At 54.9% G+C, this 21,633-nt stretch overlaps 1 protein-coding gene across 9 annotated transcripts in view; it reads right to left on the bottom strand.

Moving 5' to 3' along the window:
- CHD6 (chromodomain helicase DNA binding protein 6) overlaps nucleotides 1-21,633 on the bottom strand; it is a 56,481-nt gene that overhangs the window by 24,346 nt on the left and 10,502 nt on the right. For 6 of the 9 annotated variants that reach the window (XR_004499930.1, XR_004499931.1, XM_015647527.3 and 3 more), the window contains exons 2-20: nucleotides 19,864-20,357; nucleotides 16,211-16,349; nucleotides 15,551-15,700; nucleotides 12,732-12,797; nucleotides 12,233-12,291; nucleotides 11,327-11,444; nucleotides 10,096-10,182; nucleotides 9,727-9,876; nucleotides 9,327-9,448; nucleotides 8,455-8,698; nucleotides 7,850-8,026; nucleotides 6,145-6,288; nucleotides 5,157-5,412; nucleotides 4,499-4,709; nucleotides 3,834-4,029; nucleotides 3,142-3,306; nucleotides 2,571-2,750; nucleotides 1,740-1,850; nucleotides 338-540 (exon numbers count right to left, since the gene is read on the bottom strand). Coding sequence is in view for 7 of the 9 variants with exons in the window: in XM_015647527.3 (XP_015503013.1) it covers nucleotides 338-540; nucleotides 1,740-1,850; nucleotides 2,571-2,750; nucleotides 3,142-3,306; nucleotides 3,834-4,029; nucleotides 4,499-4,709; nucleotides 5,157-5,412; nucleotides 6,145-6,288; nucleotides 7,850-8,026; nucleotides 8,455-8,698; nucleotides 9,327-9,448; nucleotides 9,727-9,876; nucleotides 10,096-10,182; nucleotides 11,327-11,444; nucleotides 12,233-12,291; nucleotides 12,732-12,797; nucleotides 15,551-15,700; nucleotides 16,211-16,349; nucleotides 19,864-20,357 (3,272 nt within the window). In the remaining 2 variants the exon portion in view is untranslated. The remainder of the gene's footprint in view (nucleotides 1-337; nucleotides 541-1,739; nucleotides 1,851-2,570; nucleotides 2,751-3,141; nucleotides 3,307-3,833; nucleotides 4,030-4,498; nucleotides 4,710-5,156; nucleotides 5,413-6,144; nucleotides 6,289-7,849; nucleotides 8,027-8,454; nucleotides 8,699-9,326; nucleotides 9,449-9,726; nucleotides 9,877-10,095; nucleotides 10,183-11,326; nucleotides 11,445-12,232; nucleotides 12,292-12,731; nucleotides 12,798-15,550; nucleotides 15,701-16,210; nucleotides 16,350-19,863; nucleotides 20,358-21,633) is intronic. The other 3 variants (XM_033519060.1, XM_033519061.1, XM_033519064.1) reach the window with 1 other exon arrangement.

The following is a 21,633-nucleotide window of genomic DNA, read 5'->3' as shown; positions in this document are numbered from 1 at the left end:
ACCTCTCTCCAGGAGCTCCTGGGAGGGCACAGCCCTGCCAGAACCCCTAGATAGGGATGTTTTGCCAACATATTACAGAAGCATAGAGGGAGAGAGGTTTACAGGACTGAACAGGGCAGAGGCAGGAGTGGCAACTGCCAGCTCAAGCTTTGTCCTCCTAACTCTTTTTCCATCCCAAACATTTGCTTAGAGCCCAGATCCCACCAGACAGGTCACTGCTGCAAGGAGGCAACATAGCAAGCAGGACAGGCAGGAAGTGGCTGGTGCAGCCAGTGGCCTACATGGGCACCGGGGCAGCTGGAGGCTGTGGCTGTGCTCTCACAGGGGTGAGACTCACCCAAATATGAGCAGGTTCTTCTCCACACGAAAGCACTCAGCCCTCAGGTACCGTCGTGTCTTCTCGTTAAAGCGCCGTGAGCGTGTGGGTCGCTCATCTGAGTCACTGTCCAGCTCGGAGAACTCCATCAGCTCATCCTCTTCAAAGGAGTTGTAGTGTTTGGTTTGCTTCCTCACCCGGGGTCTGTCGATGACCAGGCTCTCCTGTGATGGACAGAGCAGAGTGTTTTCAGGTACAGGCAGAAACACTTATTATGTGCTCTTCTGGACCCTGTCACCCAGGCTTTGCTCAGCCTCTGGCTCCTGGCTTGCCAGTCCTGTGGCTGACAATCACATTCCCACTAGGATACCTGCGTCCAGTTCTGTCTGCACAAATGACAACTGGCCAGCACAAAATTCAGGCTGAAAATCATCCTCTCTGTGTCCAAACTGCTGACTGCCAGCAGCTGACTCAGCTCTGAGTCACTCCTGGCCCTCTCTGCATTGCCTGTGCCACGTGCTGTGCTGAAGATAGTGTAATCTCTGTCTCAGGGCGACAGGTGGGCTACAACAGGAAAGGCAGCTTCCAAGAAGGTGCAGGAGGGAGCAGTATAAAATTAAATAGCAGGTACCTGCCCCCTCTTCTTACTCTGCCCTGTTGAATGAATTAATGCCATGTAAATCTGCCTGATTTCATGCTCATAGGACATACACTCTCTCCCATTGCTCCAGCTTGAGCAGTGAGCTCCGTAGAGCTGCAGGGCCGCCCTCCTGCTGCAGTCTAAATCTCTTACAGCACTGCTGCCTTAGCTGGAATTATGGCAGCCTCAGGGCTGCACTGGAGCCAGTGGCAGCACCCTGTGCCTGATGGAGGAGCTGGGAAGGGAGACCTGAGCTGCAGCTGAGCCCATCACCTCAGCAGGGCCAGCAGAGGGCTGGGATCCCATCTGTCCCCTTTTGCCTCCTGACAGGCAGAGGCACCAGTCTGACCTCATGAGAGGCAGCAGGGGGGCAGCTTCAATCTCTGCTCTCTGTGACCTGGTACAGGACCCACAGGAACGACTGGAGCTCCATCAGGAAAAGGTTCTTTCCTCAGAGGGTGCTTGGGCACTGAACAGGCTCGCCAGGGAATGGGCACAGCCCCAAGGCTACCAGAGCTCAGGGAGCATTTGGACAATGCTCTCAAGCAGAGGGTGGGATTGTTGGGAGTACCTTGAAAGATCAGTGAGCCACAGACCAGAATGTGCCCAAATAAATCAGGACTTTAGCTGGCATTTGTGGGTCAGTCTTCCCTTGTAGTAATTCTTGGTGCCCAATACAAACCTCTTCAGGAGCCCAGAGGAAGCATGCAGCTCCCACCTGGACACCAGGCCACATAGTGTCAGATCAGTTGTAGGGAACATGGGCCAGAAACTGCATCCTACCTTTTCATTCTTGGCATCTGTATCGAGCTCTGCTATCTTGGCCCACTTCTGCCAGAAGTTGGGGTCATCTAAAGAAATGTCAGTTCTGTTTCCTGATGCTACAAAGCTGGCCTAGGAGAGAAAGAAGAGGAGTGAACAGGGTGCAAGCCACCATCCAGATGTGCTGTCCCCCACACACCTGTCTGAGTGCACGGTCTTGCTGCGGTAGAACATTACACCCTAAGCTGATAAATGCCAGAGGGTTCTTTGTCTGCCTAAGGGAGCTGAACCCCTCTGTTCCATGCCTGACCCACTGTAAATGGAGCCTGGGCTGTACAAAAGGAGAAGGGACAGACGGCCCTTAGTGACCCCAACAGACACCAGCCAGAGCATAGCAGGGAGCTGGCTCCTCAGGCTCTATCTGGGAGTTTTGTCAGGACCCACAGCACTCAGCTTCCATGGCCCAGCAGCACCTGGCTTTGGGCACCATGCAGCCCAGCAGCTGGGTCCTGCCACCATCCTGGAGTCCCTATGCAGAGCCAGACCTCATGGTTGAACCATATTAGGCAGCCTTCCACCACCCACCAGGCTAGTGGCTCCTTCTCAATGTCCTGTTGACCACCAGAGAGACAGGAGACCGTACCAGCTGCAGCACTCCAGCAAGCTCACAGTCCTGGGCACAGCAGGACAGCAGAGCTTGGTCTCCATGAGGTCGTATCTCCACACCAGGAAGGAGGTTGGACATCTCTCCACACACAGGTAGAAGGTTGGCTGACCACTACTGCCCTGCATGTTCCCCTTCCTCCACCCCCAAAGGAAATCCCCCTTCCCCCGCAGTGGAGCACAGCACACCTTTGCAAATGTGGAGCCCTTCCCTTCAGACTGGATCGTGATAGTCTGTGTCCTGCGCTGGAGGATCTGATCAATGTCTTCCTCACAGAACTTGGACCCCTCGTCCTCCTCATCCATGAGTGCGCCATAAGCACCCTTCCGCAGCAGGTCCTCCACCTCCATCTTGGAGAGCTGCTGAACCTGCCCAAAGCACAGGGGCATCACCAACCTGCCCAGCAACCATGACTGCTGCACAACAGGAGAAGGCTCCTCCCTCTGCTCCTGGAGAAAGGGCCTCAAGCCAACCCAGACTTGCTGCTGTTAAAGCAGAGGTCACTTCCAAACCCTTCCTGAGGGACTGTCAGGAAATTCAGTCCATGCCACTGTGGACACAGCATCACATGTCCCCTATCCCCATAGCAGTGCAGGAACAGCCTGGCAGGCCAAGGAGCAGCACTGCGAGTGTGTGGGACTGGACTCTCCCCCCCTCAAAGTCTACCCAGTCCCTGCTCTGACCTGGCAGTGACTTGCAGAGGGAGGAGGAGAGATCTGCAGAGGCTCCCACCTGGCCCTGCTCCAGCAGCCAACCTACCCCATTGGTGCTGCCCTTGCGGTTGATGTCCTGCAGCACAGCTTTATCCAGGCCCAGCTTCAGGCTGGCCTTGTCAAACATTTCCCGCTCGTAGGAGTTCCTGGTGATGAGGCGATAGACCTTCACGGCCTTGCTTTGCCCAATCCGGTGGCAGCGAGCTTGAGCCTGTCAGTGCAGAGGGCACAGCGTCAGTGCAGGGAGCCCAGCTGGATGAGGACTGTGCGGCTTGTGGCACCCTGCATCAGCATCTACACTCACTCACCTGACCCACAGTCACCTCCCACCCACCACAGCACCCTCACTGCCTGCTTGTGGCTGACCTGGCAGGGCTCTGGCACAGCCTGCACAGCTGTGGAGCAGGAAAGGGAGATCCCAGCACCCTCAGGCAAGGACACAGGGCTCAGGCTGGAGCTTTGGCTCTCTGCAGATGTGTAACACAACACTGCACCGCACAACACAAAACCAGGTATGGACATAGTGTTGCCTGCTCTGCGGCCCGTCTGTGCTTTCAGAGCCACAACGTGATCTCTCCCATGTCCTGTTCCCTCTGCCCACATTCCTGCCAGCTGTCCTGGCACGGCACCTCGTGCCCAGTACAGCTGGTGCTGCTGCCCTGTTTTCCCTGCCTGGCACAAGGGATAGGACCTGCGCCTCAGGACCTCCTGACAGCCTGGCCCTGCCCAGCCCATTACCTGCAGGTCATTCTGTGGGTTCCAGTCGGAATCAAAGATGATGCAGGTGTCGGCAGCAGTCAGGTTGATGCCCAGCCCGCCTGCCCGTGTGCACAGGAGAAAGACAAAGCGGTCCGAGTCTGGCTTGCAGAAGCGGTCGATGGCAGCCTGGCGCAGGTTGCCGCGCACCCGCCCATCGATACGCTCATAGGTGTACCTGCTCAAGAGGGGAAGAGGTTAGAGCAGAATCACAGTGGGGCCTGAAGAGGCTGTGGCTTTCAAATCCCTTTCTGCTGCTTCCCCCAGGCTGTGTGGGCATACCAGCCAGGACTTACTGGCAGGACCTGTGCACTGTGGTTGCTCCCAAAAATTGTGCCTCTTATGATGACAAAATCATCACAACCCCATGCATGGTGCATGGATATGGGGTTCATGAGAACCAGGACCAAGGGAAAGATCTACTTCCATCAGGTCACTCTGAGGACTAGTCCTAGACTACATAGAATGAAAGGTCTAAGCTGCTTATCTCTGGGGTCTCCGCACCCACCAGCAGTAGATGGTAACTCGGATGCATTGGTATGTGGGCATGGAATGGCCAAATCCCCACCCTTTGTTGTTGCCACTCTATGTGCAGTGCATGGAGGTAGTGTGGAGGAGCTGTGGTGAATGCTGGAGTCTGTACTAACCGTCTCTGGATGAGATAGTCTTCCAGGATGTCAAGGCAGCGCACCATTTGTGAGAAGATGAGCACCTTGTGCCCACCAGCGATCAGCTTGGGAAGCAGCTTATCAATGAGCACCAGCTTCCCAGCTGCCTGGATCATGGCCTGCAGCTGGAAGTCTGGTGCCTCTGGGCAGTGTGTTTTACGGAAGTCTTCCAGGATCTTCTCCTCTGCCCCTGCCAGGTGAAAACGGATGTGAGCTCTTGGCAAGGCTGGCAGTGCAGCTGCCCAGGGCAGCAACAAGGGACTGCATGAGCAACAGAACCCATGCAGTCAGAGCTAGGGAGGCTGGCTAGAGATCTCCTGCAGGCCCTCCACTCCTGGGACTAAACTTCTTCAGGGCTCAAATCAGCTCTTGGCAGAACAAATCAGGTTGGGACGTTGGTCCTGTGTCAGAACACCACCGAATACGGTGAGCCTCAAGAAACCCTGAGGTTCCCATCAGCAAGCAGCTCTTGGAGGGAACTGGGCTGCCTGGGAAGGCAACAGGACAGAGCACTGCCACGCCATCAGCAGATGGCACAAGGCCTGAGCTGGCTCTCCAGCTGGGTAAGTTCTGCTGGGAGTAAATGTTCAGTGATACCTGAGTGTCCCCCCATACAACTCCTGTGCACAGCCCTCACCATTGATGAGGTACGGGTGATTGCAGCACTTGCGCAGCTCCATCATGGTATTGATGAGGTTGGGCATATTGTGCTGGTTGGCACCCTTGGAGAGGAAGGAGAAATTCTTCTCCAGGATGGCCCGATAGTATTTCTTCTGGATATTGGTCAGCTCCACCTCAATGATGGTCTCCTGCTTGGGTGCCAGATTCTTCTCAACATCATCCTTCAGCCGTCGCAGCATCATGGGCTTCAGGATGGACTGCAGCTTCTTCACCTGCAGAGCAAGTGCAGACACTCACTGCCCTTCCTGCATGGCAAGCACATGGGCCCAGCAGAGGGGTCTGCAAGACTGGAGCCTCCCCACACTGCAAACCCACTGCAGGTGACTCTGGAGCAGCTGCTCAGCAGCCAGCCAGGACAACTTCAGGGGCTGGGCTTCTTAGGGCAGGCATGACCAGTCCCAGGCTATGAACTTCACATGCCTCTGCTGCCAGCAGCCTTGGGTGTCTGATGCAGGAGGAGAGCTGAGAGTTTGGATGACAGCTGAGATGGTGGTTGCTTCATGTGCCTGTGCCTGCTCCCACAGAATGACCACCTTTGTGCAATTTCCACATTCAAAAGGCAGCGGGACAGCCCAGGCAACTCAGCGTCTTCCCACGACCCATACCCAAGGAGAGCTTTGGAGGAAGGCTCTCCAGGGGAACCTGACAAGGGTGACTGACACATGGACTTACTGGCCTCCCTACTACCCCTGCACTTTTGTGGGTCTCAGGGACAGACCAGGTGGGAGAGGCAGGTGAGCTGTTCTACCCAGGCATGTAAGGGCAGCAGGGAGTCACCACTGCCTTGGCAGGGGTGGGTCTCCTCTCCCCGGAGCAACTTTGCTTTTCCTGGTATGAGGAGTCCTATCCACTTCAATGAAGCACATGTCTGAAAGCATGCCTGGTTTGGTCACCAGGTGTCCCAGCAGCCCGTGCTAAGTCACCGGTGTAATTATTCCAGATACCTGCTCCTCTGTCTTCAGGTCTCCAAACTCTTCCAGGAAGGCTGTCTCTGAGGGGAACTGCTGTGGCTCCAGAAAATTTAGGAGGCTGAAGAGCTCCTCCACCGAGTTCTGCAGGGGGGTCCCTGTGAGCAGCACCTTGTGCTCCTGGGAACACACAGAAAACAGGTTGAGAAGGTGTCCCAAGAGCACAGTGCTTCTTGCCTTCAAGCCTAAGAAGCACTCTGGGTGGCCTGGGAGCACACACACACCCTGAGAGGCTTCCCTGGCCATAGTGCCAGCCCTGACCGAGCCACTGCCATACAACAGTGTCTTGTGGCTCCCAGGACACTCCTGTGCACATGTTCCAGTACAGCTCTGTGCAACAGCCAAACCCAAGATTTCACACTGCTCCCAGGCTTCAGCCCTGGCACAAGACCCTCAGGTAGGACTGTGCTGGTACTGGACAGGGACACTGACACAGCCTCTGTGCAGCTGGGGGCAGGATGCCTGTCTTCAGGGCTCAAAGAGAGCAAGAGGGAACATGTCCCAGAGCCATGGAACATCGAGGGGCAGCAATGACCTGCTGCTAGGGCCAGTCTCAGCAGGGCGCTCCAAAATTGGCAGGGGCAGGTATGACTGTGCACTGGGAACAAAGGGGAGCTTTCCTTAGAGCTTCACCATGGAGGTACATGTGCAGTAAAAGAAGATGGGGTCCAAACAACCCCTAGGACCTGGGGGTCTGAGGACCAGATGATCCCTCAAGGAGAATGCTCTCCCTCCCATGCCTGACAACATGGGCTTGGGTTTCAGGCACCACCAGGTGCTGGTCCTTGGTGCTCCAGCTCCTCTGTCCCAGCACTGTCAGAGCCTTGGGCTCATTACTGAGGCTAATCCTCCTGCCCAGTCTAGTGCAGGAAATGTCCTCGGGAGTGGCCAGCTAGGAAAGAAGGACAATTGTAAGGTGAGAGACTCCCATAGGACTTGTACAAAGGAAGGTGATGGTTTAGAAGGGGGACCAGTAGCAACCCTGCTTTGACGCAAACTCACAACCCAGCAGGGTCCTGCACAAGACGCAGCCAGGGGAAACAGCAGGGTCTTTTGGAACTTGTAGGAGTCACAAGACTAATTATTTTCAGAGTTCTGGCCCAGCTACAGGTGAGTGTGATGGAAGATGGGTACAGTTGGAAGATCCAAAAGACCTGTTGGCACTTGGTCCAGATAACAGCAGTGCTGCTTTTCCCAAGACTGGAAAGGAGCTGGACATTTAAATAATTTTTCAGAGCAGCTCACTGATCCCTTTGTTAACCCAGCCCTGGCATGGACTGGTCCTATGTTTGCACAGCAGTAAGAAACCAGCTCAAACACCACAGCCTTGTCCAGTGTAGGGCACAAGGCACACCATGGCCAGGGGTGCTGTGCAAGGCTGGCCAGCAACTGTCCCCATGTGCTGCAGCAGCTTACACTGTGCTGTAAGGCTGCACAGGGCTCTGGCAAGGACCACCACCAGGTGGGAAGGCACAGAGGGAGTTAATATTCCACTCTGGCAAAAAGAAGTTTCTGAAGGCTACAGGGCACCAGTGCCCCATCCATCAAGCAGCCCCCTGGATGGTTTTCCTCCAGCCTGGCACAGGGCCTGAGCAGCAGAGAACTGCTGGCATCTGACTGCTCAGCATGGCCATCTCCAGCCCACCCCGCTCCCAGGTGAACCTGGGCAGGACATGCTCACCAGGGCCATGAGCTTCAGCCCCTCCAGGAGTTTGCAGTTCCTGTTCTTCAGGCGATGTGCCTCATCAATGACCACACAGCGCCACTGAATCTTCTTCAGCTCTGGGCAGTCAGCAAGGATCATCTCAAAGGTGGTGATAACCACCTGGAACTTGAAGATCCCAGGGAGAGGGTTACCCTAGGGAAACAGAAACCAGAATTTGGGTCCCGAAGGGCGGCAGCACACTGTCAGACCTCCTGTCTGACAGTATCAGTGTGAGCATCTGACTCTGAGCTGGAATTTCCCCAGAATCATCTCTCTCAAGCATTGGGCAGGTTTTTGCAAGCCTCCTTGATGGCCACAGGCTGTGTATCTACAAACCAGACACTACCCCAGGGCAGGCACATAGGCCTGAACACAGAGCTATGCTACACCCTCCCTGTTCTGCATGAGCTGTGCCTGTTCACTCATAACACAGTGCAACCTGAGCCCATGCCAGCAAACGGGGCTGTAAAGATCACCTTTCCCTCTCCAAATGAACAAGCTCCACAGGCAGCTCAGCGCTTCCCAAGTAAAGGAAGCCAGGGCTGGGGGTGCATCCTGGGAGGGCTGTGTGCATCAGTCACCTGTGTGTCCCTGTACACCATCTCGTACTGCTGGATCATCTGCCGGCTGATCTGGCTGCCGTGGTACACGATGGCGTTCATCTCCGTCCAGGTGCGGAACTCCCTCTCCCAGTTTGTGATGGTGGAGAGAGGTGCGATGATGAGGAAGGGGCCATGGATGCCCATCAGGAATATCTCTGAGAGGAAAGTGATTGACTGGATTGTCTTCCCCAACCCCATCTCGTCAGCCAAGATGCAGTTCTTCCTGCAGAGATGGACAGGGTCAGGTCAATGTGGCTCATGGGGGAAGAAACCACTCTATTACCAACTCTTTGATGGGATGTCAGGCACACCACCTCTGCCTACACTTCTCTGACCCTGCAGCATGGAGCGTGGGGGGACTTTGGTATAATGGCCCAAATCTGTCTGGGTAAGCCAGCCAACTTCTTGTAAGATCATGGATTCAAAATCAGCATGAAAGATGCTGTTTTTCAGGTACACATGAGCCAGGGAAAGATGCATTTAATGGCCTGCTGCAGCTGAGAACATGCATATTCCCACTTGCCTGCCACACAATGGGTCACCAATAGCCTGGTCAATACAAAAAAAAACCAGGTGTATCTTATAACCATAGGTAAGCCCTATTATCTCCAAGATTCATCAGCATTTACCAGGGAGAAACATTCCCAAAGACTCAGTTGCAAAGCTAAAGCAAATCCACTGTTTTTGGCAGCTGCCTGACAGCTCCAGCACTCGAAGGACTCAGCTGCTGCTCTGTCAGGCCCGTGTTTGACTGCTCTGCTGCCCACCTTCGCTGTTCCCATGACAGCACACACAGGGCCTGCTGCCAGCAGAACTGCTCATGGCAGCACTGGGCTCCAGCCCCTCCTCACCTGTTATACCAGTTAAAGAGCAGCCAGTTCATTCCCTCCAGCTGATACTCCCGTAGCTGGTTGCTGTTCTTGTACTCCCGGGACTTCTCCAGCTTCTGCCAGGACTCAGACGCTGGGCGTTCCTAGGAGGGGACAGCAGCAGCAAGGTCCATGGAAGATGCTAATGGCCAGTGAGGCCAGATTCCATTGCTGGGACTGCACATCAGGGACACTTCAAAGCAGTCACTGACAGCTGAGTCACAGCAAGGGCCTGGCCTCTGGAACCAACCCTCAGACCTCCAGAGGGGAGGATACAGGGCTTGCACTGCAGCACCAGGGACAAGGTCAACACTGCTGGACTGTGGCAAGACACAGCCAGTCCCTGCACCCAGGGCAGCGAGCTGCCAGCCGGGTACGTTACCTCAGGGTACGTTACCATGTGCTTGATTTCTGGAGGGATTTGGAGGGCTTCAAACTCCTTAATCTTCCCTGGGTCAACATCCTCCTCCAGCTCCCAGGTGCTCTCCTCATAGGGCAGTGAGCACCACTTCACCAAGTAGTGAGTTACCTCCTGCAGCACAGAGAGAGACAGACTCAGAGACCAGGAGGGTCAGCAGCCCTCCATCCACCCTGTGCCAAGGGTCGTCAGGGACAGGGAAAGCTGTGCAAGGGAAGGCTGGGAAGGTTCAGGGTGCTCAGTGGTGACCCACAATGTGCGCCATGGGGCCGGGCCTCCTGCCAAGCCTCCCTCCTTCCCTCCATGGGGCAAGCAAGATTTGCAGCTTCTCACCTCCCCAGTGTCAGGGTCCTTTGTGTGAGCCACCTCCAAAATTCGATCTACCTCCACGTAGTCCGGGTTGAACAAATCCTCATCAGGCTGTGATGGCAAACAGTAAAGCAGGAGGCAAGTTCAAGGTGATTCCAGGGTTAAACAGATGGGCACAAGTAAACAGCTGTGGGGCATCTGTCCCCAGGATGCTGCTAGCTGTGTGCAACACACCAAGTGCCCTGGACACAGGTACAGACATCTGTCTCTGGGCAGGGAGGATGCAGGAGCCCGGCAGAAGGCAGAGCTCTTTCTTTAGAGCAGTCACATGCTCCATGCTGCCCTTGCTGGGAAGCAGGAATGTCCTCTCCACCTATCTGGCTCCAAGGTACAAGTCCTAAGCTGTTTGCTCCAGCTGATGTGCAGCATGCAGAGCTGTGATCGCCAAAGTGCATAGCACCCAATGAACCCCATGGCTGCAAGGGGTGACACCTTGGTCTCTGTCTCTGCCTCCCTCTTGCCCCACCTACCACAGCCCTTGGGGAGACATGGCCTAGTGCTTGGGAAGGAGAAAAATCAGGCTTCTATGTTCACAACTCCCCAAGCCCCAGTTAGTTACAGCAAAAGAGCATGTGCTCCTTGCTGAACTGTCAGTGATACAGACTGTTCCAACACATGGGTTTTTTTTGCATCCTGAGAAAGACCCCAAGCAGACTTGTGAGAAATTTGACACACACCCCCAGCTTTGCAGCTACAATGGAGACATTTTCATAGCCTACTGGCCTGATTTACACTTGTAAGGGGCAGTTTGAGGAGATCCAACAACTATCTCAAGCAGAGAAGCAAGATAAATTATAGAACACCTTTCATACTAAGCAAGATTAATCTGCTTATAGAGCAGAGCAGGCAGGAGCTGCTCTAAGCCCAGATATTTATAGCTCACTCTCTCCAACAGCATCTCTGCTCCACCACAGAAGCACCTCCAGCCCTGTATGCTGCCCTCCCTTCCACCAAGCAACTCTTTCAGAGCTGGTAGTGCCCAGCAAGTGACACTTGTCACCCTGCTCCTGATTCCACCAGTGACACTACAGGTGTCCGGGGCACAGTCATGAACTCTCAGCTCCAGTCCTGGTGCCTTAGGCCCTGGAGATGGACTGGTCTCAGCAACAAGGTGTCAGGGGCAGCTCCTGGCCTGCTCAGCCATGGCACTGGGCTCAGGGTCAAAGCACCACTGCTCACGGTGCTCCACTCTCACCTCTGTAAAAATATGTTTCATCTGAGCCTGCTTGTTCCTGAAGCGTTTTATCTTCTGCGAGATCCTGGGGTCCTTCTCCAGTTCCTCCAGAGTTGCCCATTTACAGTGGAGGTAAGAGCTGTAGGGGGAAAAAAAATCAACAACACATGACCAAGAGGCCTTTAGTCTCAAACCCATCCACCACAAATTGCAGCATGGACCTCCCAGAGATCCAGAGAATGCCCAGCCCATCCCTATGCCACCCCAAACTGGGGAAAGCCATGCCCCAGGACCAGGACAAGACCAAGCACTGAAACTGCAGCAGCTTCCCTGCTTCCCACTACCATAGCTGGCTCAGGACAACAACAATGCCTTACATTTCAGCTTTCATATTTTCCAGATTCTGGAATTCCAGATACTGCATTAGTATATAACATTGAACCTCATACACAAGTTCTGTTCACAGTTTAGTTAGACAAAACAATCCTTTTCCAGCCTGAGAACCAGTGACACCATTGTGGCTTCAGGGCCAGAAAGTATAAACAACAGCAAATTGAGGAGAATGGTCAGGGAGAATGGGACTTCAGAACCTGAAGCTGTAATTGGACAACTAACCTCAATATGTAAATGGACCAAAACTTTAAAAATTGTGAAAACTCGTGACTGGTTGTCCATCTTGGGTGTAGCCATGGCTGGGTTCTTGAATTGCTCAAGGTGTAGCATTTGAAGTAATTTTTAATAAATACCCACTTTATTCCTTTAACACTGTCTAGCCTCTGTTCTAAATAGCCTCTCAAGGCATCAACAGGGGCAAGAAAACAGGGATGGTGGGGCTGCAGTTAGGGATGGGATGGAGGTGGGAAGGCACAGTCCTTGCTCCTGCATGCACAGGACCCACAGAAAAAAGCACCACAACACTGCACGTACAAGTTCCTGTATTTGACGTAGAACTCCTCTGTCTCAAATGCCAGGCCTCCAGGATGAGCCTGAAACCAAGGGAAGGAGAGTCAGTGACAGTCAGAGGCTGTGCAGAAGCTGGGGGGGCATGCTCAGCCATCTCTTCCCTGGCCACAGGCTTTAGGGACTGAGCTGAGGACAGCCAGGCACTCGTGCTGCTGCTCCAGAGATGCAGTAGCTCTGGGGAACATGATGTGAGACCACTCTTGAGCATGGGGAACTCCAACACCTCCTGGGCATCAGCCCAGGCCTGACTCCTCTCCAGAGGCCTTCTGGTTCCCAGGACAGACAGGCACCACACTGATCCACAGCTCAGAAAGGTGCCAGCCCGGGCATACCCCAGCACCCCACCACAGCAGCAAGAGCACCAACTGCTGCTACAACTCATGTCCCTGCTGCACAGGGCAGTCAGGTCTCATCCCTCCTCTGCTCATGGACTTCCAGCCCCACTGACATCTTTGCCACTCACCTCCTTCTGCACCATCCTGGAGGCAAGGATCTTCTCAATGATATTGGCATCATCCTCGGGAGGCTCCTGGGGACAGGAAAAGAGAGCCCTGTTTCTCTGGATCATCATGTGCCCCTGGCACTCTCCCAGCACAGAATGGCTGCTTACTCCTCTCCCAGTCCCCCAGATGGGGAGACAGAGTTGGCACTGGGAGCTGGGAGAGCTGTGCTTGGGGAGCCCTTGCTGGGTGCAAGGGTGTAAGCGCCACCAGCCCAGCTACACTCACCCTCCACCTGTCCTCTTCAGGTCAGCCTGGCCACAGCAATGTCAGGTTTGCTGTGTGGGTCCTTCCAGCTACACCAGGGTAGCCAGAGAGGGTGGAAAGTCTCCCAGAAAAGAGGAGGGAGCTTGGGCAATTCTGCCCATGGACCCAAGAAAGGAAATATGCCAAAATGTGCACATTCCTGCTCCAAGGCACTCTCCATGCCGCATCCTGGTCATGCCTTGGAATTTATACTGCCCCATAGTGCTGGATGCTCCAAGGGCCTCAGGAGGGCAGGCAGCATGTCTGTCAGGCCCTGCCACAAGTCACCCACATGCTGTCATCTGCCCATGGCCACAGGACAAGGGCAACACCTCCTCACTCCACCACTCTCCATGCAGCTCTTCCTGGCAGGCTTGAAGTGCTGCCTCCTTCCTTCTGCAGGCTTCTACTCTGTCCCCAGACTCACTCATTGATCCCTCTGCTGGCACCCAGGGGCTCCCAGCACCAGCCCAGCCCCTCTCCCTGAGCACAGGCTTTGCTGCAGGTGGCCCTAATGCTGTCCTGCTGCCAGCTCTGGGGAGGTGGAGGCTCCCCTGGCTGTGGCTGTGCCAGGACCAGGGACACCAAATGCCAAGGGACAAGAGAGCCAAGCTTGGGCCTCTCTGTGCTACAGAGGAGACACAGACACAGGAACATTCAAGGGAGATGACAGGCACCAAAAACATGTAGCCTGCTTAAGCATTAGAAATATCAGTTCTGCTTTGGCTGGAAGATAGTACAGCAGAAGGAGGAGCAAAGTGCAGAGCAGAAAGCAGAAGGACTCTGTTCATTCCCTTCTAACGGAGGCACAGTATGGACCAAGGCAAAGTAGCCCTGAGGTGTCACTTTGCAGACTAGAAAGTTTCTCAAAGAAAGGCATGGGACAGGCTGGGGAAGGACAGACAGACAGCGTATCCCACATCCAAAAGTTCTGGGAAAGCCAAGACCATGGCCAGGACAACAGCAACCCTTCCATCCCCAGCCCAGAGGTGACTGCTGCCTTGGCACTGTCCTCGAGTGCAGGGTGGGATGTTGGACCCAGCACCACAACACAATGAGCAGGGAACAGATCTACCTGGGCCTGCTGGCTGCCATCTGAGGCCCAGAGCAGGATTTCTGCCCTATTTGGGGAACTCTGCCCTACACTGGGTTAAGACAGCTGAAGGGAGTATGCAGAAATGCTCCTGCCACAGTCACTGTGCAGTGCCTGTTTCCTCATGCCCAGGCATCCACCCTGGCACTGCTGGGCTCTGCTGAACCCTCCCACAGTGGGTTTGTGTGGCCATCACAGCAGTCCAGTGCCCTGGTTCTGGGAGCTCCCATGCTGATCTACAGCCCTTACACAGGCTTCCACTGGTCTGTGGCTCATTGCTGGAAGCCTGAAGGCTGCTGGAGGAGCCCTGCATTGCCCAAAGAGCTGTTTAGGACTATGTCCAGTATGCAGGGGGAAAGCTGCAAGTCCAGGCCATGGAGAGAACAGCCCTGAGGCTGCAGCACTCACATCCTGCCCTGCCTGTCAGTTCCAAACCTGGGAGCAGCCACAGGCAGTCCCAGCTGGGTAGGCTGGCCAGGCCTCAGAGCAACCACCCAGCCTGGCTGCTTTGGACTTCAGCCTTAATGACCCATCTGGAGCAGGACAAACTGAGGTAGAGGTTTAGGACTGAGAGGAGAACAGGGTGGGAGCATGGACACATGCCAAAGGCAGCTCATATCTGCTGCTTTGAAAATCTTGGAGAGATGATTGCCAGGAGCCCAGCTGAGACACAGCCTCAGGCAGAGCTGGAGCTGCACTGGCAGCATGTCCTGTGGGTGTGTGGCAGCCCCAGGCCAGGCATAGATCATCAGGTCAGGGATTATTAACAGAGATAATACCCACCAAAACCTTGGGAAGAGGGTAACAGAAACACCATGAAAACAACTAGTGCCCATTATTAATATCTGGCAGCTTTGACCAGAGAGTTGGATCCAACACACAGTCACAGACAGGCAGGAAGGAGCTGCCAGCACCCACCAGGAGCCAGCACTGAACCAGTGGGCAGAGACAGAAGAACAGCAAGGCCCAAACTGCACTGGCACTGCGTGGTCCCTGCCATGCTGCCCAGCAGATCAGCTCAGCTGGCAAGGGTCAGGCTGGCATCGCTGTGGACTGAGGCACTGATGGAGAGCAGCAATGCAGGCAGAAAATTATGACCTGGCGCCTACAAAGTCCTCAGCTGGCAGGGACAAAATAATAATCATGGACAGGAACTACAGAGACCATAGCCAAAGGTGGACATGGGCAGTGGGTAGGACATGTCCAGCTGTGTGACACATTCCAGAGGCTTTAATCTCCAAGCAGGAGCAGGTCAGTTGGACCAGTACACCTCTTGTCCATCTCACAGTTCCTAAAAAGCCAGCCTAAACCCTCCCAAACAGGCAGTCTCTCACCCCATCCTTAAGCTGGGACACGCCACTTCCTCAAGCCTCAGCAGTGACATTTTGGGATACCCTGCATGAGGCAGATCCCCCCACCCCCCAGTCCCACATGCAGCACTACCTCTGCCTGCCATGCCAGAGTAGAGGCAGAGAGCGCGGAGGTTCGCCCAGCTCCCAGCACAGCGATTGTCTCGCCGTCATCATCCACAACCTTGAAATCCAGGTCCTCGTTGTACTTCCTCCTCTTCACCTGCCGTCCTGAGCGTCGTTTCTGTATACAGAGTGAAAAAAGGCAGTGCCAGGAGGCATGGGCAAACCAAGTACCTCCGCCTTGCTGAAGTGGCAGAGAGAAAGCCCCAGGGCTGCCAGAACTCCTCCCAGGCCCTCCCCTGCCCCAGCAGGATGGGGGTAGTAGGAAAACAGGCACTCCTTGAGGTGCTGAGATCTCCATCCTGGCCCACAGAGCCCCATCAGTCCCCAAGATGTGAGGCAGAGGAGCCCTGTAGAGATGCAGGGCATGCAGCCCCCCAGGCTCTGAGGTCAATATGTCCCCCTGTGCTTTGCCAGGAAAGGGAGCTGCCCAGAGCTGTGGTGGAGGGAAACACTCAAGGCTGAGACACGCAGAGCCCAGGGCAGCAGCGTGCACCCAACTCTGAGCCAACAGCTGACTTCAAGCTGATAGAAGCTGACCACACTGCTGAACATGCTCTCTGATTCCTGTGCCCAGAGGCCCTTGTTGTGGTCCCACTGAGAGGCAGCCAGCCGAGGGCTTTGGACATACCTGGCTGTCAGCTGATTCTGCAGACTCCTCTGGGCTCTGTACAGATGGGCTCAGGAGATCCTGATCCAAATCCAAACTGTTCACTGGTATCTCATTTTTCCTCTTCCCTTTCTTCTTCTTCTCCACAGGGGTGTCTTTGCTGCCGAGGCAGACTGACAGTTAGATCATGTCCTGGGGATCCCAGAAGAGAGGCAGCAGGCACCCATACAGAGAGAGCACTGTTCCCACTGGGTCACCCAGAGACAGCTCAAGGCTCCTGGGACCTCCCCCAGCACTGGGGATTCCCAGTCACTGATGCTCATTAAGGACACCAAGTATTTCTCCATCAGTTCCAGAACACTGGGATGAAGGGGTCCACATGCCCTGCCTGGTGAGGAGGCTGGGAGCTCTCACCAGCCAGGGGAACACAGGGGCTGTAGGATCTGAGGTTTGACTCATGGGGTCTGGCACAGGAATAAAGAGGATCTCTCCACTGACAAACTCAGTATGCCAGGGCAGCAAGGTGCCTGCTTTGATCACAGCACTCCCAAACACATTCTGTTCTAACCGGAGTCAGAAATAAAAGTTCAGCAGCCCTAGAGGCAACCCATGTCCTGGCACCCTGGAAACAAACCTTCAAGGCCAGTCTGGAGAGCACTGGCCACACTGCTGGCCACCTTCTGCATGTACCACAGAGCTCTGCCAGACCCCAGTAAACCTTTACACCAAGCACAAGCTGCTCCAGTTCATGGTTTGTGCTCCTGAGTCACAGCACAGAGCCCCCTCCCGAGGCAGCTGAGCAGACTGGCATGAGCCTTCAGCTGGAGGGAGTTAAGCCCTGTGATTGCCAGGGACACAGGAGGATGCAGATCCAACTCCCACAGGTGCAATGACCCATCATTGCTGACTGCGAGGGACCACTGGGAAGCTCTGTCCCACCAAGGAACTGTCCTCCATGCTCAGGTCATGGAGGGGATTTGGGATCTGCTCCCATGAATCCCACCACCTTCCTGAAAAACATGGAAAGACAAGCCATCCCACAGCATGTTCTTGGGGTAAGGGCCACCTGCACCCCTGCCTGCACAAGGAAACAGGACCAGGAAGCATCATGGTAGAAAAAGCAACTGCTCCCAGCATGCCAGTCCATCCTTACTCTCTGCAAGGAACACTTAAGGGAATGGCTCCAAAGAGCTGGTGCTTGTCCCAGAGCTGAGCAATACCTCCTTCCTCACTTCCAGCCCCACCATTTGTCCCCTCCACATCCCAAATCTGCACAGTGGCACAGGAACCATTAGTTTCAAAGCAATGTGAAGGTTTCACCTCCATTTAATGAGAAAAATCTCTGCTTCACTGTGATTAGCAAAAAATAAAGGTAAAAAACTGTTGTTCAGGCCAAAAATGCCTTGGCCATGCATATATGCCTAAATTAGAGGCTCCATCCAGCAATATTTCCACCAAGCAATAACTCCCAAGATATTGATTTAGTCACAATTAACAACTGCTTCATTCATGTGTCAGTCATTGACTATGATTAGAAATAATTTAGAAGAAATTATGCCACCATTATCTGCCACTTAGAGGACTCCCAGCAATCATTCCATCTGCAGAGAGTACAAACTAACTAAAGCCTGCTGCTCACCTCTCCCCTTCCTGTGCTGCCAGGGCCCCCCAGGCACCTCCCCAGCTCCACGTGGCCAGGGGCACAGAGGGATACACAGCCCTGCTCCCTGCAGAGCTTCCAACCTGACACCCATGGCCATCCCTCACACAGAGGGCGTTTCTTGGTGGCTGACCCAGAGCCCAAAGCAAGTCTGAGAAAAGGCTCAAGGAGGGGCTACAGAAGCAGGAAAGTTGTAAGGAGGACCACCTGGACTTTCCAAGCAGCAGAACTGGAACTAGGTCCTCCTGGAAGGTGCAGATGAGCAGAAGGCAGCACCACAGGCTCAGGCTATACTAGGATATAGCATCAGGAACGCAGAGCTTTGTGGAACTCCCACACACAGTTTCTTCTGGTTGCATGATGTGTTACAGTAATATTACATTGTTTGGTTTGCATGAAGTGGCCTCTTCACCAGGGCTCTGCTGGTACCCAGAACAGCAAGTTGGTTCCCTTTCAGCCCCTTGTGGTATGCCCAGAACCTGCTGTACCCAGGTAGGAGAGCCAGGGTTTCCAAATCTGCAGCTGGGGTTACCCTGCCATGAGCCCCATCTCTGGCAGAGTGATCTGTGCACCAGGTACCCACAACAGGTTACACCATCATGAGCTGCCCTGTATGTAATACTCAGCATCCTGTGAAAGCACTGCTGGCAGTCAAAGGACCTACAAGAGCCATGAATGCCTCCAGGAGCACAAGCCTCCATGGCCTGGTCTTCCCCAGGTTCCCCTACTTTGGTCTGGTCCCACAGGTCCTGCTGCAGGGGCAGATCTCTGTGAACTGCCTGAATGGCAGGTCCTTACTGGTGGAGCAAAAGTGTTGTTAGGAAAATCTGATGGCTGCATCCTTCATCCCAGGACCCTCCTTGGGGCCCAATGCTGCATTCACATGGGCATCATCCTTCCCTTCCTTGCCTGCACCCCCTCTCCTTCCTTCTCCACATCTATCCCTCTCCTGTAGTCCACCTTGGGGCCTGGAGGAGCCCTTCCCTCACCTTCCCAGCATGTCCACTTGATCTGCCCATACCCATCTGCTCTGGCTCACCAACCCATGACAAACATCTGCAGAGCCCCAGGCTCAAGGAAGAACACAAGTGACAGCACAGCATGGCTCAGGGATCTGCTGGGGACATGGCAGTCAGCTCTTGTCCTGCTGAGCCACCCACATCTCCTCTTGTCCACAACCAGCCCACACCAATGGCACTAAAGGCCAGCCCAGTGGCAGCTGCACAGCCACAGCCCCTCCAGGATCCAGCTGTCAGTGAGCTCTGAAGGAATAGGGCTCTGGAAGACCAAACTACATTGGTGCTCTTGAGACCTGCTCTGCTCCCTGCATATATTCTTCATTAAAAAGAAATCAGAGCTTCTGGCCAACCAGCCTGTTAATTGAAGGCTGAGGAAATTACCAGAGGCGGCAGTGCTGGCCTGTGCAGTACAAGGGAGACCTCAGGCCTCCCCCCACTGCTGGCTCTGACTGCCAGAACAGCTCCACAGCTGCCAGGAGGGACAAGCCTTCCAGGAAAGGGAGAGGGGATAGGATGTGCTCCACTATCCTCCCAAACCTGAGCCAAGGGGAGGCAGGCTGCTGGCCCTGGGTGTGCCCTCATTTGCGTACAGTCCAGGGCCAGGTTTTTCTCACTCACATACCCTCTGCCCGGGCCCCAAATCATACAACAGGCCATACAACAGGTGCCACACAGCACCTCACTGTCCTGGTGGAGCACCTCCCTAACATCCCTTTTGCCCCAGGACACTCGGCACAAAGGCCAGACCAAGGAGAGGCCGAGACTCTCCAGTCCTCTTATGGATTTGTAGTCTCTCAGGGACTCATCCACAAAAGAGCACTCGCCTGTCCCATCTCTGCATGGCCAGAGAGCTCATCCTGGCATCCCAACCAGTACATCCAGCCTTCAGACCAAGTGTCCTGCACACCCAATGCTGCTCTCTCCCAGATGCAGCTCCCTCAAGTCCACAGCCCTGTCCACAGCAGGCACAGGGACAGGGCCACACCACCACCCACCTGCTCTTCTTGGGTCTTGATCTAGGGGCTGGCTCAGAGCCACTCTTCTTGTCTTTAGGCTCCTTCGGGGCTTTGGGTTCCCGAGGCTTCCGGGGCTTCTTAGCCACCTCCCTCTGCTTGGGCTCCTTCGGCTTCTTGCACTCCTTCACCTTTTTAGGCTCTTTTGGTTCTTTAGGTTCTCTCCTCCTCTTTGGTTTCACCTCCACAGCTGCTTTATCTCCCCCTTCCTGCTCTCCCAGATCCTTTTTCTTCCGTTTCTTCTTCACCCCTGTGCCCCCACTGTCCTGCATCCCGTTCTGGGTGCTTGTCCGCTTCTGGGGAGCCCCGTTGGGCTCCTCCTTCGGGCACTGGCACTGGCCACCTGTGTTTGTGGCTGTCACTGTCACCTGGTGGGGCACCTCGTTCTGCTCTTCACTGCTGGCAAAGGTGTCCTGAGTCTTGCAGTCCCAGGCAGACGACATTGGGGAGAGGCTCAGTGCTTTTAAGCTTGGTGGCTGTGGAGAGAACACGAGGCAACAGGTGAAGCAAATGCTGTAAACAGCAGGTGCCCCAGAGAAACCACAGTCCTACAAGGCTCCAATCACCCAGTGCAGCATCCCTCAGCAGGCAGGGACTACGGCTAACAGCCACCATGAGCAGACAGAGGTTAACAGGAAGACACCTCCCCTGCCCCCCTTCTCTGCCCAACTGAGGCCTTTTGGCTCCTGCCCAGCCCATGCAGGTCTGAAGCAGAGGTGGCTGGCCCCAGTGTGTGCCCCATTGTTCCGCCCTCAGTTGAACACTCCAGACTCCACTTGGCTAAGACAAGAGCAACCTGGGCATCCAGACCACTTCCTGCCTGTTGCTCAGAGCCAGAGATTGTCTCAGTAGGGACAAGGAGAGGGAATTAGGGATACCTTGCAGCCTATAAACAAAAAGTGGGCTCCCAGATCCATCTGGGGCGGAGCTTGAGGCAGAATAGAAGGGTTAGACCAGCACTGCTCATGGGAGCTTCTGGGTGCTGGGGTTCCCTCCAGGCCAGGAGAGAAGAGAGCTCCTCTTCCTGCTTCAGCACTTCCTTCTTTCCCCAAGAACTTCCCAGCACTGAACACCAAAAAGAATTGAGCTGCTCAAGCAGCAAGCATGACCAGACAGCAGCACTCAAGGGTGCTGCTCTCTTTAAGCAGCAGCAGGAGTGCCTGTGGTGAGGACCCATGCTCTATGTGCAGCAACCTTGGCTCCAGGAGAGCAGCCCAGGGTGGCAGGGCTGGCAGAGGACAGCCCAAGGAAGGGAGCTGCGGGTGACAATTCTCAAAGCGAACCAGAAACATCCCTTATAGCAGCTGGCAGAGCAAGAAAGAGCAAGGGATGCACAAAACAGGCAGAAGTGCAGCTGTGTGCTGCAAGGATGGGGAGAGAAACGTATCAGGTTCCATTTCAGCTGCTCTAGCAGTCAGTTCCCATCCTTAGCACCCCAGCTCCCCTCAATGCATGGCTCAGTCGTGACCAGAGGGAAGCAGTGGCCATTGCTGGGCCTGCTCATCACTGGGTGGCTGGTAGGGCAACCAGCACCAGACTAAACCCAGTGGCACAACTGGGGCTGGAAAGCTGGTTCTGCAACTGGGGGCTGGTGGCTGTGTCATGAGACAAGACATGGGCCCTTCCCACCAGTCTGGTGGTGACAGCTCCTTGTAGGGAAGCTGTGGAGCAGTTGGAGAGTGGCCCAGGAAGTGCTGGGCAGCATCTCCTGTGCCTGTGGGGACAGGGGCAGTGTTTACCCCGCTGCCTTAC

Source organism: Parus major, chromosome 20, assembly GCF_001522545.3.
Source record: "Parus major isolate Abel chromosome 20, Parus_major1.1, whole genome shotgun sequence".
In the NCBI taxonomy this organism is placed as follows: Eukaryota; Metazoa; Chordata; class Aves; order Passeriformes; family Paridae; genus Parus; species Parus major.
This window is presented reverse-complemented; position numbering and strand designations above follow the sequence as displayed.